An 18,201-nucleotide genomic window follows, 5' to 3' on the forward strand; every position below is an offset into this window, starting at 1 on the left:
GGTGGTGGTGGTGGGGGGGGGGGGGGGATTATGGTGAATGATGGTGGATACAAAACAGGGTGGGGCACACAAGGAGAGAAAAATGAGATCCGAGCAAGTGGACTGTGATGTGAGGTGGAGGCCACCTCCAATACTGTAAGTCTGGGTTAGGATTGTTACCGTACAGGGGTGCAGTCTGTTAAGACGTTCATCTCAGAGAGATAACAAACTCTTTTATAGAGACATGCCCCGTGCACAAACCACCAATGGGGGGGGGGGGGGGGGGAGAAGAAATGGGCGATCATTCTACATCTCCAAGATGCAACATAAGACCACTAAACTCTCCCCGTATTTACTTGAAACTCAGTCTGCCATTGAGGTAGGGTAGGCTCTCGATACCGTAGTTGGAATAAGTGGAGGTTCTGCAATATTCGCGGGAGGATAGACGTGGGGATGAATTGACATTAGAAAATATGGCGATGTTTAGCACAAGGGATGTGCCCACTACTTTGGTTATTATTAGCTTGATTTGCTGATTGCCTTGACTTGCTGCAAAGTTTCTTATGTAGAGTATCCAATCATATGTGTGAATATATTTGAATGCGGATATTTCTCCTTAACTGTATTCACAGAAGAAGGGAACCTAGCGTTATACTAGTTTACTTTTATTTATTTTTTAATTTTTTTAATTTTTTATTCTTTTTAAGTGGACAATGATGAACAGCGGGTGGGGGAAGCTATGACTCTGGCACATCCTTTCTACGGACAAGATATCATAGAGTAAGAAAGACAGTCAAGCTAGAAATAAGTGAATACAAAAACATCAATAACAATATAACAACACCAGCTGACCCTGGTAACTTATGGTGGACACAGCAACAGAATATTTTCACATTCATAATCAAAGCTTTCTACAAGGAAAAAAACAGTTGTGCAACTGCCCTAAGTTGCTAATTCCTGGTTGGACAACGATCTCACATACATTTCCATTTATAAAGAAATCGTAAACGAGAAAAGAAAAAAAAAGGAAACTCAATACAAACTGTGTTAAAAAGAAGGCTTATACATTGCACATCTTCCTATAAATGGTGCTCCATACAACGCGAGTTTCAAAAGCCATTTAGTGCAAAGGCTACAGCTCTAGCACACACCGCTATCACAGAAAGATAAAGATTACATGATAATTACCAAACAAGAGACCCGCGGGTCTAGCGCTCACCTGAGTATCGCAAGTTCACCTTTCACGCAGTCACTAATCTAAATTATTCACAGCTCTACCAAAATTTGACGAGGCATTCTCAAGTGGAAGATGAAAATGTACAATAAGGGCCCAATTTTTTCAAGATTCCTTAATTTGGGGGAATTGGGGCCCCCTGGGGCCCTCTGGGTGGGGCATGGTGCCCAGTTTGATAAATTGAGATCCTGACCACCTAGGGATGCTACCTGCCAAGTTTGACAAAAATCCATCATGAGGTTTTCAGGAAGAAGATGAAAATGTACAATTCAGGCCTCCATTTGGACCCTTCCAACCACCCCCCCCCCCCCACCCCCAAGAGGGGCACCCCTGGATCTCCTATGAACAAACTTGAAACTACAGTCATTACTGTACTCACTCATAGTATTATCTCAGCTCTATAACTTCTGATTCTAGAGAAGATTTTTAAAGATTCCTTCATTTGGGGGGTTTGGGCCCCCTGGGGGCCCCCTGGGCGGGGCATGGTGCCCATTTTAACAAATTGAGATCCTAACCCCCTAGGGATGCTACCTGCCAAGTTTGGTGAAAATGGGTCATGGGGTTCTCAAGAAGAAGATAAAAATGTACAATTTAGGCCCCATTAGGACCCCTCCTCACCCCCACCCCCCCCCCCCCCTGGGTCCAAAGGGGGGCACCCCTGATTCTGCCATGAACAAACTTGAAACTACAGTCATCAATGTGCTAACTCATAGTATTAACCTAGCTCTATCACTTCTGGTTCTAGAGAACAAGATTTTTGCGGATTCCTTAATTTTGGGGGGTTTGGGCCCCCTGGGGGCCCCCTGGGTGGGTCATGGTGCCCATTTTAACAAATGGAGTTCCTAACCCCCTAGGGATGCTACCTGCCAAGTTTGGTGAAAATGGGTCATGGAGTTCTCAAGAAGAAGATGAAAATGTACAATTTAGGCCCCATTAGAACCCTTCCCCACCCCCCTCCCCTGGGTCCCAAGGGGGGCACCCCTGATTCTGCCATGAACAAACTTGAAACTACAGTCATCAATGTACTAACTCATATTATTAACTTAGCTCTATCACTTCTGGTTCTAGAGAAGAAGATTTTTACAGATTCCTTAATTTTGGGGGGTTTGGGCCCCCCTGGGGGCCCCCTGGGTGGGGCATGGTGCCCATTTTAACAAATTGAGTTCCTAACCCCCTAGGGATGCTACCTGCCAAGTTTGATGAAAATCGGTCTTGGGGTTTTCAAGAAGAAGATGAAAATGTAAAAAGTTTACGCACGACGCACGACGGACGACGCACGACGGACGACGGACGACGGACGACGGACGACGGACGACGCACGACGCACGACGCACGACGCACGACGGACGCCGGACGAAGGGCGATCGCAATAGCTCACTTGAGCCTTTGGCTCAGGTGAGCTAAAAAAGGGGGTCAAAATTGATATAAGGGATGACAAATCATGATCAATATGAAACTATCCTCACCCAATTACTACGAAACCAACACTTTAACAGCACCATTAATAAAAGAACTCATAAACCATGGAAACACAACTCAAAGAAAAGAATAGTGACACAGGTACATGGATAATGTAAATAACCATAAACTGCTATGACATTTTTTTTTTTTTTTATGGGAGAGGGGGAAAGTTCACCAGATGTGTTAACAAGCAATCAATTAACAAAGGAGTTTGGGGTGACAAAATGGTACAATGTATTGGATAACACACATCCTCTCATCTGATAGGGACTACCGTACCCCTGCCCAGCCTGCGGTTCGTCATCCCAACCCTGGTAATGGGGCCACCTGAAAGCTGCCTGGGGGCTACTGGACACCGGGGGACTAGCACTACGTGGCCAGGGGTGGGCCACCAGGACACAGAGGGAATGTCCACCACGAATGGACGCAAGATCACCAAACAGAGACAAAGCACCATTGAATACGGAGGAAATATCATTGAACATCGAGGAAACACCAACACAAACACAGGGTCAAAAAACACCAAAAGAACCATTATTGGAGTTCATTTTACGGTAAATTTGTGCCATATTTTGCAAAAGAAAAATCATCCATTCAACACAAATACATGTACATGTATGGAGGATTATTGTATTGGTGTAAAATGTTTCAAAATGATGTTTCAAAATTCCAGAAGCAGGGATGAACAAAAATTTTCATTCAGAATGTTCGAAACAAATTTTGGGCCCAAAATCGGTGTATAGTATGATTCAAATGCACCAAATCAAATAAACACGATAAAAATATATAACAGTAGACACAATGTATATTCAATACAAGAGGGAGGGGTATAAATTGAATACAGGAACAAAGTTCAAATTTAACATTTAATTGCCGCCCATCCGAGAATGCATGAGAAAAATGAAAGCATGAAAACACAACTGAATATTACTACCTAACATTGCAATTACGTACATCTTTTATTTCCTGTTGGTTTGGTTTTTTTCAAGTGAAATTAGCACAATTATCAAACCATATAACATTACACATGGATAGAATCAAGAAAGTAAACTACTTTCCCCACTAGTAAGAAAAAACAAATCTAAAAAAATGTAAAGAAACAAAAAAAAATATTGTGGACATAAACTAACATTCTTGTGGATAACTTGAGTAAAACAACCTCTATGTCATCACTTTATCTATGTTCTTCCATTTTTTTTTTGGTGGCAGACACATACATAAAAACAAACAAACAAACAAATAAATGAAAATTGTGGCATACGCATTACTTGATGCTACAATTCAACAACAAAGCTCAGGAGATGAAGATGAAATGTGTCATTACAAGGACTGTCATTACGGACATTCTCTGACGTGGTCACAAAGTCGCAATTATCTCATCTCCCCCCCCCCCCCCCCACCATCGAAAAAAAGGTGACATTCACAGACGCAAGGAGAACAGAAAAATGGAGATTGAAACATTTTCTAATCTCCTCCCTCACCAGTCTTCCTCATCTCTTCTGAAAACACTTCACAACATGGGAGTCACAAGGAAATGTTTGTCCCGTCAGCAGGTTGGGATTAGCAATCAACAGCCTGGGTTGCCGGTTCGCAAACGGCAGTCGCAACCATCACTTCCCGTCACATTGGGATGCAGGGACTATTCCCCCCCCCCCCCCACTCCCCCCATCCCATTTGAATTTCTCCAGTCGGCGCTAAGCCGGTCCAATTACTCCTAGAGCTTTCACCAGCGGAATTAAAGTCTTACACTTATTGGTTAGATGCAGACGTCCTTATTATGGGGGCCCCCAACAACAGCTGTGAAGGCAAATAAGGGCCTTAGAACTCCACCTTGAAGTTATAGTTCTGATAGCAGGGAAATGTTCCCCTACTCGGTGTTCTCTTTATATATCTATATATTTATATATTTACATATTTATACATTTATATATCTATATATTCATATATATATTTATATATTTATATATTTATATATTTATATATTCATATATTACAATTCATATTTATATATTTATATATATATATATATTTACATATTTATATATTTACATATTCATATATTTATATCTGAAGTCATAGACCTGGTAGAGTACATATTCACTTTATTATCATGATATTAACTAACCATTATAATCATTATTACTGTAACTAATATCATTAACAAATACTACGTATATCATTGTCATTATTGCATTTACAATTCTGATCATAACATTAATTCCCATTCACAATAATATTATCATCTTTATTATTTTTCATCACTTTTATTATTATCATCATTCATACCAATAGCATCATTGATAGTGTCATCATTGCAATAATGAAGAAAATCATTTCTATAACTAATATCACAAAATATATTCTCCCAACAATAAATTGACAGACCGATTTATAGCCATACAAAGCTTCTATTCTACAGCAAATATAGAAAATTGAGGCTCAGTGGTTCAGACCATGGACACTCAATCATGAGGTCGCAGGTTCAAATCCCCTGGCTGCAGTGGTTGTGCCCTTAGGCAGGGCACTTCACCCTCCTTGCCTAGTCCTTTTGAGGAGACATAAAGCTGTTGGTTGTGTAGTGCTTTCTTGTTAGCATTAAAGTGCTTATTTGGGGGCCATGTTAAATAAATCCAAACATAAGAACGATAAAAAAATTGCAAGCTCTGAACAGAAGAGCAGACTGCCGAAGATCAGCTCAGTGTTTTTACCCACTCAATGGCTAAGCCACAGAATCATGCACCTGCATTCAAAACTAGGCAAGGAGCTCTGGGAAACCAAGGATTGGTCCCATTATGCTGCAGTTTAATCACCTTTTCATCATCAAATTGGCAACTCAGAATTTACAGACATCTCCTTTGTTGGAGAAAGACTAGATGGGACTGATTACACTCATTAATCAGCAGAAAATCAAAACAAATGAATGATGAAAATCTGCCGATTTCAGAGAGGAATATTAACTTAAATCTTTGAAAAGAGTGTATCCACTTTAAGCATTAGTTATGGAGTGAGCAATTTAGAGGCTTTTGATAATTATGCTACCCTCAAAAAAAGAAGATGTATACTCAAAATGGGGTTCAAATGAAAGGGAAGCATTCTTCTACCTTATGAAATACTAACAAAGAAGAGTTAAAATTATAAAAACAGATACAGCTCCAAACTGCATGCATAAAGTTTCAGGGACTTGACTGGCTGATGTTAGACTCAAGTGCTTTTAACCTGCATTTAGCATTTCAAACATGGCAGGGAGCTCTGGGAATTCAGGAATTTTACCGTAAACCTGTAAAGCTACCCCGCCTCAATTTGTGCTTAAAAGCAAAGTGTTTTGGGGCAAAGCAAAAACAAGCAACATTTCAACTTTCATAATGTTTCAGACCTTTGCATTGTCTCATTGAGGGGATGGGGTGAAGTAGTTTCACTCTGTCACACAAATTATCATTCAGGTTCTATATGTAAACTCAACCAGTATAAACAGCAAAAGCATTAATAGCATAGCTTGAGCATGACAAACCTCCAGTACAATTACCTCATTTCTTTTAGGGGGAGGGGAGGGGTGTGGTCTTGTTCACTTTTGTGTGTGTTTGCATATTTCAGGTGAATTTTATTTGATAATCCCAGAGCAGCAGCAAAGAGTGGTATGTACAATTTGTAGGATCAAGATAAGTAGATTAATGGTCTTGAGTTCTATCTCCATGACATGGACCTGGATGACAAAGAACTGGATCTTTTTTAAAGTCCCGAGAAAACGGAGCCATTTGGCTACAGACAAACAGACGGATAAGAGGACAGCGAAGCAGACAAACAAACAAAAGAAAACAAATTAAGCCTGAACCACGAATGATTTTGAACGTCCCAAAGAGAGGAACACCTAAGCAAGCCTCCAAAGAGAAACATAGACTAAAGAAAGACAAACATACAGAAAGACAAACAGTAAAAGCATAAAGATGACAGAGTGAGTCAAACAGAGCTGATATTTTATCAACATTACGAAAATCACAACATTCATTCTCCTTCTTCTTCTTTTTTACCATAAATCCGGAGACATTAGTTTCTCACCTGTCGCCAAGTCCTTGATCGTTGTCCTGGTTCGAGTAGTCCGATGTGGACCGGTATGTGTGGATGGCCACATTCTCGCCTCCGGATCCGCCCACGTTGCCCTTCGACTTCTTGGTGCTTATAGCATGCATCTCATCTGTGTACTCCTACAAGAGTGATCACGAGAAATGAGCACATGGAGAAAGGAAGGGGGGGGGGGCATGGGGAGGGAGTGAGGAGTGAGTAGTTTTAACTTCAAGCGAAAGTGCCCTCATTAGCAGAACACTGCAAATAAATGGTCATCTTGTCATGAAATCACATGGCTATTAAGATCATTCCAAAGGAGCATCAACACTTTCAAAAAGGAACAAAACAAGACAAACTCCCAAAATATGCTTGCACAAAGAATGTTTCTATTGAGATATTGCTCATCATATATTTTGCAATAAGTTTGACCTTTACATCCCAGTTTTGGGCCAATACTTACTATAACTTTTATTACCATCGTCATCATCATCATAATCTACCTCTTATCTTATTAATTCCACATCATGAAAAGGAAAACAAATCATTCGAGGACTGTGTTATTTTCTGTGAACGTTTTGGACAACAGTAGGTAATACATTTTTACATCTAAATTCTGTGCTAAGGTGGGTCATACTCCCAGTTTACACCTACAAATCCTTGGACTCTCATCTACAATGCTGCATCACGTGTTACCACGGAAACTGGAAGACAGTTTACTTCAAACACCTCATCCCGGAGATCTTACCACGAATGCTGGCCAGTTCATGGACATGCCCGTGCCATTGTTGTTCTTCCACCACTTGAGGTCCTTGTCGGCGTCGGCGTTTTGCAGCGAATTGTGAAAATCGGTGTATACCTGGGCAAAGCTGTTCCGGAGTTGCGACGGGACAAAACGACAGTGACAGAGAAATCGTAAGTCAAAAGCAGATTGGCCTCTATTACCTCTCTGATACAGGCTGAAATACATCATGCCCAAAGAGTTAACTCGGTATATCCATTTCATTCCTTTTATTACTTTCCTCTCCCTTACAGAGTGCCATAGAGAGGGGCTGAAACCCAGGCAGATTAAAAAACACACTGACGCGCATCATCAAAATTTGAAGAGTTTCATTGCAAAATGAGCTAAGTGCCATTTTTAAACATTTAGTGTGTTCATCATCAGATAGAGCAAAACAAAACCTTTCCGGTGACACCTCACTTGTAACATAACAAGGAATATTCTAGAAGTTATGATTAAAAATATCCCATATTTTCTTATCATTTTCTGTTTTTTTAGCAGCTTTAAGCACAAATATCTCAACCTAACAAGAATGGAGTTAGCTCATTTTGCCATAAAACTCTTCATTTGCGACAATAAGCCCACCATGCAGCATATGTATGGGATACATAGTAAGCTGCTCAGGCAACTAGATGGGGACGTATGTCACAGAGTCACCATGAATAGCCCAACAGCTGGAACTACAAGATACAGTCAACCTTGCTTAAGCTAACCTTGAATAAGTTAAATAATCACCCTAGTCTACGGGCTTTTCAAGTCCTCTTCTCTTTATATTCTACTGATTTTAATTCAAATTTTCTCCAAGTTGAAGCTATTTCTTCAGTCCAAATAGATTTGACTTAGACAAGTTGACTTATATATATAATGAGCAAAAAAAATAAAGGGAGAACAAACAAAAAAGTTTTCAGGGCCCGTCTCTGAATTGGGCCCCCCGGGGGCGTCCCGTCCCTACCTTGGGTTGACGGAGAGATCGAGGACACGGTGCGTGGCGAGCAGCGTCTCTTTGAAGAACTCCAGCCGCTTGCGCTCGAAGGCCTGCGTCTTGTCAAACTGGACCTTCATGTCCTCCATGTAGCGTGGGTTGTAGGTCGTGATGTCATCCAGCGCCTTCTCGTACTTATCCTTCAGCTTGCTGCTCTCCTGCCGACACTTGTCCACCTTTTCGTGTAGCTTCTTCGCCTAGATATATGTTTGGGTTGTTTTTTTTTTTTTGAAGATGAGCAAATGTTAACAAGTTCAACAACAACAACAACAACAACAACAAAGCTGTATCAGGGCGATTACCACTAGATAAATACTGGTTGGGGGTCAAGGGCAATTAACCCCTGGGCAATTACCCTGGACCCTTTCCCTGGCCCTAATCCTAATCCTAATTCTGAACCTAATCCTAGCCCTAACCCAAACTCCTAACCCTAAACACAACCTTAACCCTAATCTTTACTCTAACCTTACCACTAACCAGAATTTAGCGGGGGGGGGGGGGGGGGGGGGGTAATTGCCCTGATACGCTGGTTGGTGATAGGGTTAGAGTTAAGATTAGGTTTGGGGTTTAGGTTTAGGTTTGGGCTAGGTTTAGGTTCTGGATTTAGGATTAGGGTGAGGGTCGGGGAAAGGGTCTGGGGTAATTGCCATGGGGGTAATTGCCCTAGACCTCCCCCCTCCCCCCAACCCCCCAAAAAAGAAAAAAAGAATGCTAAAGTGATCTTGGGCACAGGTACCGTCCGATCAGTTGTGAGACTAATGTCATTATATTTCATGTCATAATGTTGTATGACACAATCACATTATGACAAGACTTACGTGTTGACACCAGTAACACATGATTGCTCTATTATGGCAAAAGATGACATTACCGAGCACAACTTCCACATCACAGTAGCTCTTCTCAGTTCACAAGGTCAAAACAAGGTTTCGTTCTCTTTTTAAAGCTACTTTCAATTTCGTAAATTCATGCCACCAAGAATTAACATGGAAATGTAAATCGGAAGCAATTCCAAACATATCAGATAACCATAGAGGCAGTACCGCTCAAATCTATTTTCATTACCAACAATGCAGTAGAGATTGAAATCACATGATTCCTCCATGTTGTTGGTTTTGGCAAGAAAAAACAACATCAATGATTAAAGCAAACACAGAGTTGACGCAAGTTTTGTTTTTTCCCCCACATGTGTGACATGATCACATTTTTGGCACAGTTGAAGCATAATAGATCTTGTATATAGCACACACTCACAAACATACATACATTACCGTTGTATGCAGGCAACAGTAAATGTGGAAATACATACATGTATGTTTTGTTCCTTCCTTTTCATGTTATCTGGCTTGCTTTCAGGAAATTTACCTTGACCTGAATGCTACTTCTTCATGAATATCAAAAACACAAAACAAAACTAAACTAAACTACATTAAACTAAACCCAAAACTGTTTGAAAAACCCCTTGATGAGCATGCAGCTCCTGGTAATGACAAGCAAATTCACATTGAGGGTGCAACATGCACAACCTGTTTGTGAACCAGTTATTCAGGAAACCAGAAGGCAACACATAAGAGTGAGCAAATACGTGGGTGTGACTTCCTTCTTGCACAAGGCCCCATTTACCCTCCTCCCCCACCCCACCCTTTTCCATGAAAGCTGCTGATCCACACCCTGTTCCATTTTAAAGCTCCAATAAAACAGTGAAATCGGATGAACATAATACCAGTAGTGGCTGTTTCATTACAGTGGGACATTGTCTAGAAAGAAAGTTTGGAATTTTAGTTCCACGTGTTTTCATGTAATCAGTAATGTTAGGAGCAGCTACATGTGTAAAAACTGAAGGAAACAATGAGGTCATCCCCTCACATGGTTCCCCTTGAAAGGTATGTATATCTTCACTCAAAAAGGCGCGGTCAGACTGGCAAAAGATCGCGAAGTTTAAGATCGTGACCTTTAAGATCTCAAAGTTTTGCCAGTGTGACCGCAAACTTCCTGCGAAACTTCCCGCGAAACTTCTCGATCCGTTCACGTTCGGTGCCTCCGAAGCGCGAGGCCACTGTCATGACAGATGTGCATTGTTACGTCACAATCACTAGCCATCGGGTGGCATACTCTTGCATGCGCGCGCACCAATGGCCCAAACTTCCCGCTCTTAACTTCTCGATCTTTTGCCAATCTGACCGTGCCTAATTTTCTTTTTCTGACATAAAATCACAAGATAACTTGCCTTCTCTGTATCAAATTGTTGTGCATGATAGTTAAATTTTTTATACCTTTGTATTCTCTCACAATGATTTCTTTATCTCTCATGCGCAAAGTTAGCCATGATAAATGATGAATCAACATGTGTGTTTTCTACAGTGATTTATTGATTTGTACCACGCAGAAACAATAAATGACAATTAAACATGAAATGAAATAATCTACAGTGTACAAAGAAGCAATAATGATGTTGAGAGGGGAAAAGGGGGTATAAAGCTAACTTATCTAGTACCAAAGAAAAGATTTGTACAATATTTTTTGTGTACAGACTAATGAGAGATATGACATCATTGTCTCTTATGATTTGCAAGTGCGGTTGCCACTCATGTGACTTTTGCCTGGAAACATGTGAAAGTTATTCAAAGTATATGAGAATTCCCTGACTTCTTATATCTCATGCCTGATTTTGATGAAATCCCACCATTTCGTTCATCTGGGTCCTGCTTCATAAAACTTGTTAGCAGTAACAATGGCCACATTTCCATGACGAATTTGCATTCAGCCAATCACATGCAAGGATTTCGGTAGCTTGTAACAACTATCGTAACTTGTTATTGATCACAAGTTCTATGAAATGGGGCCCTGGTTGCACTTCATTGATGGGAGTTGACATGAACCTCAGTGTGGTATCGCATTTGACATCTGTACCACCAACCCCCCAACCCCTCCCTCCCTCCTTCCCGTTGTTCGTATAAATGACGAAACCTCCACATCCGCGTCGCCCGTGCGTTTCTACTGACCGACTCCGCCCCTTTCTTTACCTGGTCTGGGGAGATGGAGGAGTCACCGGACAAGGATGCCTCCTGGAGGAGAGCGGTCTTCTCAGCCTTGACCGCCGAGTGGTAAGCCTTCTTGGAGGCCTGGACTTTGGTGACGTACTTTGCCCATGGCTTCTGAGCCTGCGGTGAGATAGAAAAATTAAAGTACAACATAGGATTTGGAAATTCAAGGAAAGCAGAGTGAAATGAAAATGGAGGAAAAGGTAACAGGGCAAACAGCTTCCCTGAAAGAGCAACTTCCTATTCAAACCTTTATCAAACCCAAATACATGGTTTGAGGAAATGCAGTGATATCAGGAGAATACGTACATCAGCAAAGTTTGAGGAGAATTGGATAATCCATTCAAAAGATATGAATTTATAAAATTTCAGTGAGATTTCGCTAGATGAGATGATTACAACACTTTTTAACATGACACATGGAAGTTATATCTATTACAGAAAATTTAACATATTTTCACTTTTCTCGCATGATAAAAGAGCACTTGACTTGCCTCTTTCAGAACACAGCGAAAAAGTCAGTAGCAACTTCAGGGAATAGGTACTTTTCATGAAGAAATAACATTTTGTGGTATTTTTAGAATATTTTCTTTGCATCGCTTTCCTTGCATGACATCACAGACTGAAGTAATCTATTCATCCAGCAAATGCCCGCACCAAAACTTTAAAGATGCACAATTTTTCAACAGTGTCCGAGTTCCCTCCATTCTTTCACTGATATGTTCTACTTTAATCCACATGCCTGTATGCTTTAGGTTTCATGCCCCTTTACCGCACACCTTTGATACAATATATTGAGTCTCAAGTAAATGGATGACATGGATAATACACAGTTTCACTCTTGAAACAGGTACATTGTATACACGGCTTTATAGTAAGTATCAATCAAGCTTTGCTTGTGCAATGAACACTTTGTTGGCCAGACTCTGTAGTTCTCAATTGTAGAGTTCGTTCAACCCTTTCTGTCCTGGTTGGGGTAAACAGTGCCACCCCCCCCCCCCCTCCCTTCTTTCCTTCAGTCATTTATCTATCAACGAATTTAGAAATTTATTCAATTATCTATCTATTATTCATATACTTATTTCTCTTTTAATTATAAAATTCAATGCATTCAGCACAGAAAATATCATTACAGCTTGGGGCATTTTATACACTGCAGCAATGAATACTAAAACAAATGATAATGACATAAGCATGAAATATCTAGATGCAGGGAAAAAACTAACTATTCAAAATGGATTAGTGATTTTTTTTTTTATAAAATGAATAAATCATTTCCTCATATAAGAAAAGTCCTTCCAGCTCTCTCCAGGGGTGTTTGTAATGATAAGAATTTGAATTAATGTGTGCTAATACCTAAAATGTGACATCGAACATGGATTACTTTTAATTACTTTTTGGTATTCCATAGGATATATAAAAAAAAATTCAAACGAAAATTACATACACATTTGTCTACGATGAAAACACTACATTATTCTTGAAGTGCCAGTCAATTTATCTACAACTGATAGTTGCTATAAACCATCATTTGACGACAAAGACTGATTTGTAGCGGCAGAGCCATGTCAGACAGTCCATATAATCCAAAAATAAAGTTCAATCATCCTACCATTTCCTTGGTATCTAACAGTTGGTTATTTTCACTTGGAATTATGCACATGATGACAAGTATTGGAAGCACTGTCTGCTGCATCCGTGCGTTTCCATGGTTACCTTCTTGAATCCCTCCTCGGCGTCGAACGTCTCCTTGAAGCCGCTCATCATCTTCTTGTGGTAGTTCTCCTTCTGCCAGTTCTTGATGCTGGCGATGACCTCTGACCCCAGCTTGGAGTCGATCTCGGTGTGGAGCTCGGCCCGCCTGTCCGCCTCCGTGAGTACTGCTTTCCACGCTGACTTGGTTGTGCCATATTCCGCCCCTGCAGCGTAGCAACAGCATAAAAGAAACACAACAAAGGTTAGGAAACTCCATTAGCATGGCTACACTTTAATATACATATGACAATGACCTTTGACATGTGCCAGTGTCATGCTGATTTCAACTGCTAGTTTGCTAACAACTCCAGCGCCTTATAAAATACAAAATGGGAACAACATCCATGTACATTTTAGGGTCCACTCTTTGATACCATAAACACAAATTGACTTCTGTCAATGAGCTTTATACCTCTTATCATAAAATCCTTACCTATTTGACAAAACAAGAGCATATATATATGAAATACACACACACACACACACACCCCTATATTAAAGGCCCATAACTATTTGCACAATATACGTGTGATGTCATCAAACACATTTTCACTGGGTATCTTGTGAAGTGAATCTCCCATAGTGTTTGAGACCATCCTCTTTCTGTCGATGACATCATCAGTTCCCCGTGGCCTGTTGGTTTCTGTATACTCACTGGTTCTTAAAAGTAGCCCCACCTATTGTAACTAATGATGTGCAGCACCAACCTACAGTGCAACCAATCTATCAATTAATGACTCTATCAAGTCTGTTTGTTGTTTCGACATTGTGTGACAATTATTTCACCAGTGCTTCCCTTGTTCAATAAAATATTGATGGAAATTAAATTAAAGAAAACACTCCTCAAATTCCCTCAAAAGATGATAACATCTTCACAGTTTGCCATCACCATTTTGCAAAGGACATGCACGAGTCTACCTTTCAAGGGAGTTATTACAAATGAGAGCACTAATAAACAATGACACTTAAGAGAGAAAAACAAATGTTGGAACCGCTCCATATCAGTCAAAGCCGCAAAATATGCATTCCCGTAGGAGTCTAATGCGATTGCCGTCTTGGTCTTGTGACCAAGACCTTGCACTTGCAAAGAACTTCTTGTTTACATCGTAAAACATACTGTTTTGAAATCCTGAAGACACCCCCACCCCTAAACAGAACAGTAATTATTCTTTCATTACGGTCCTCACAATGTATCTCCTCAAGGATAATACCCCAGACATTCTCCCACATATTTAAGACAAACACACAAGGAAGTCTATCAGACAAAACTGAACATGAGTCATTGTTTGGTGAAATGCAATAGCAACATAACAAGGTTACGACTACTTAAACGATTAAAAATCATCTGGCATGCACGACTAGCATTGCATGTAATGAGCACCGAATGTAATTTGCCGTTGACCAACAGCTAATTTGGCCAATGACAATCAGATTTCTTGCAAAGTACATTGGCTGTCTTCACAAAGACAAGAGACCCGCGGGTCTAGCGCTCACCTCAGTATCGCAAGTTCACCTTTCACGCAGTCACTAATCTAAATTATTCACAGCTCTACCAAAATTTGACCAGGCATTCTCAAGTAGAAGATGAAAATGTACAATAAGGGCCCAATTTTTTTAAGATTCCTTAATTTGGGGGGATTGGGGGCCCCCTGGGGCCCTCTGGGTGGGGCATGGTGCCCATTTTGATAAATTGAGATCCTGACCCCCTAGGGATGCTACCTGCCAAGTTTGACAAAAATCCATCATGAGGTTTTCAGGAAGAAGATGAAAATGTACAATTCAGGCCCCCATTTGGACCCTTCCAACCACCACCCCCCCCCCCCCCTACCCAAGAGGGGCACCCCTGGATCTCCTATGAACAAACTTGAAACTACAGTCATTAATGTACTCACTCATAGTATTATCTCAGCTCTATATATAACTTCTGATTCTAGAGAAGATTTATAAAGATTCCTTCATTTGGGGGATTTGGGACCCCTGGGGGCCCCCTGGGTGGGGCATGGTGCCCATTTTAACAAATTGAGATCCTAACCCCCTAGGGATGCTACCTGCCAAGTTTGGTGAAAATAGGTCATGGGGTTCTCAAGAAGAAGATAAAAATGTACAATTTAGGCCCCATTAGAACCCCTCCTCACCCCCTCCCTCCCCTGGGTCCCAAGGGGGGCACCCCTGATTCTGCCATGAACAAACTTGAAACTACAGTTATCAATGTACTAACTCATAGTATTAACTTAGCTCTATCACTTCTGGTTCTAGAGAAGAAGATTTTTGCGGATATTCCTTAATTTTGGGGGGTTTGGGCCCCCTGGGGGCCCCCTGGGTGGGGCATGGTGCCCATTTTCACAAATTGATTTCCTAACCCCCTAGGGATGCTACCTGCCAAGTTTGGTGAAAATGGGTCATGGGGTTCTCAAGAAGACGATGAAAATGTACAATTTAGGCCCCATTAGAACCCTTCCCCACCCCCCTCCCCTGGGTCCCAAGGGGGGCACCCCTGATTCTGCCATGAACAAACTTGAAACTACAGTCATCAATGTACTAACTCATAGTATTAACTTAGCTCTATCACTTCTGGTTCTAGAGAAGAAGATTTTTACAGATTCCTTAATTTTGGGGGGTTTGGGCCCCCCTGGGGGCCCCCTGGGTGGGGCATGGTGCCCATTTTAACAAATTGAGTTCCTAACCCCCTAGGGATGCTACCTGCCAAGTTTGATGAAAATCGGTCTTGGGGTTTTCAAGAAGAAGATGAAAATGTAAAAAGTTTACGCACGACGCACGACGGACGACGGACGACGGACGACGGACGACGCACGACGCACGACGTACGACGCACGACGCACGACGGACGCCGGACGAAGGGCGATCGCAATAGCTCACTTGAGCCTTTGGCTCAGGTGAGCTAAAAATGTTGACCTTGTTTTTGTTATGTTGTTGCAGTTGTCCTCTTTTGACTGTTTGTATCACGCAAAAGGGCTCAACTCCCCCAATCAGGAATATACATGCACACACACACAAATGTTCCATGTTACAAAACAGAGAATGTCTTCTGAGAGGATGGCACAGCGTTTGCTGAAGGCCCTAGCCACACTCACACGCATCCCAAATTAGCGGTTTGTGAAAATCAATGTTTGCAAATCTGATACGATGCGAAAACTATCAATTTGGTGTGTGGACACATACAAAACACAAAAAATTACTACAGTTGCCATCCATAGCAATGTGAAAATCATTCCCACTTGATTTCTGTGAAAAATCTACAAAATGTACATCATCGGGATAGCACCCTGCTCCTTGTAAAGAATGGAATGAAGTGGGATCTTTTGAGTGAGGATCTCCACTGAACGTTCCATCCTAGAGATGGAGTGTTGTTGTCTCTTTACTTGAGGGGAGGGCACGATTTCACCCAGCATTGCTCTGCTAGACTCAATGGGGATAAAACCCAAGGTATTTGATTGCGAGGCAGACGCACTATCGACTGAGCCACATCATCCGCCCTTCTAAGGGACTGTCGCTGAATTACACCTGATTTATTCTTCAATGTATCTTTGTGACAGTAGATACTGTACACAGTCAGAGTTAAGGGAGGGGGGGGGGGGGGGGGGGGGGGGTTGTGTGTGATATTTACGGACTGCCAGTGCCATATGCAGGTGCTACATAAGTACTTGCCCGATTGCCTGGGGCAAGTGAAAAATCAAGCCCCAATTGGGAAAGCAAATAGTTTTGAAGCCACCTATTTTTAAACTTATTTCTCCCAACTTACCCACAAAGTAGACCATGCAGAAGAATATGGCTGTTTGATGATGCAACACACTTTATATCTCATTTCAGCAACTTTCCAACACTTTCATGAAGAAGCCCAAATGCAATGCAACGGCAAGACTTGATCGGACCAACTACAGTGTATACTCCATTGTGTTTAAGCATGCAAATCAATGTGTGCTGTTTATTCAAATGATTGTGATTTATTAAGCCCTTGCCTTACTCATGATTTTCTATTTTATTTCCTGAATAAATTTTGGACTTTCTTTTCGGGCAAGTAGAATTAATATTCTGGCAAGTGTTTTGCAGCAAATTTGAAAATCTGCTTGCCCGATTGGGCAAGTGGTAAAATAAAGTTCTGTAGCAACCTGCCATACATGTACAGCAAATCTATAACTTGGTAAGTCTGGTTAAATTACACATGTCCTGCATTCAAGGAAAGGGGTGCTACCATTGAGCTTTGGTGTTTGAATACTACAATCATGAAGTCTACAACAACCTTTTACCATCTTAATTTTCAACTCTCATGGTTTATCCACAGGCCTTCACTGGGTACATTGTATAAAATATGTCTACATGTACTGAGTTTATCGGTCAAATTGACCTCAGTGATAATTTCTTCAGGATGCAATTGATACAGACTGTACAAAGAAAGACTGAACGAAGGGAGACTGAATACTGTATAAACAGACTTTTCCATGGGCATGAAATTATTGCAAATTTCACAAGGAGTCAAAATTCACTATAAGTAGAATGTGTGCAGAAGTTTTTGTCTACTAAAAGCATTGAATGCCAGTGCAATGCTGCACACTGTACAAGTACCGGTACTCATACCAGTACCCGTATTATTGTAGTGCATGTTTGTTTGCTTGTTTGCTTGGTTCTTTTTAACTACATGTTTAGTACTGTACATTCAATTTTGCTCTGTGTTTTACAGTGTATATCGACCAGCAGTATGTATGTGTGTAAAAAATCTTCGTATCATGAGACAAGACATTTTCATGACATGACATTTTTTTGTGTAGATTGGGGCCGACGGCCTCTTTTGTGGCATGAAATTTTCGCAAATTGCCACTGGCATTTAATGCATATAGTGAAGACAAGAACTTTAGCATGCATTGAATTTTTAGTTTTTCAGTATCATTAGTATGCA

General features: G+C 41.0%; 1 protein-coding gene across 4 annotated transcripts in view; it reads right to left on the reverse strand.

Annotated features, from left to right (window-relative positions):
• Positions 1-18,201, reverse strand: part of LOC139734644 (protein kinase C and casein kinase substrate in neurons protein 1-like) — a 107,985-nt gene that overhangs the window by 21,221 nt on the left and 68,563 nt on the right. For all 4 annotated transcript variants that reach the window (XM_071645434.1, XM_071645432.1, XM_071645431.1 and 1 more), the window contains exons 3-7: positions 13,251-13,453; positions 11,517-11,654; positions 8,464-8,690; positions 7,479-7,599; positions 6,728-6,873 (exon numbers count right to left, since the gene is read on the reverse strand). In XM_071645434.1, coding sequence (XP_071501535.1) covers positions 6,728-6,873; positions 7,479-7,599; positions 8,464-8,690; positions 11,517-11,654; positions 13,251-13,453 — 835 coding nt within the window. The remainder of the gene's footprint in view (positions 1-6,727; positions 6,874-7,478; positions 7,600-8,463; positions 8,691-11,516; positions 11,655-13,250; positions 13,454-18,201) is intronic.

This window comes from Diadema antillarum, unplaced genomic scaffold (assembly GCF_040938485.1).
Source record: "Diadema antillarum isolate AM-2024a unplaced genomic scaffold, OU_Dant_1.0 seq00000536_RagTag, whole genome shotgun sequence".
NCBI classification, from domain to species: Eukaryota; Metazoa; Echinodermata; class Echinoidea; order Diadematoida; family Diadematidae; genus Diadema; species Diadema antillarum.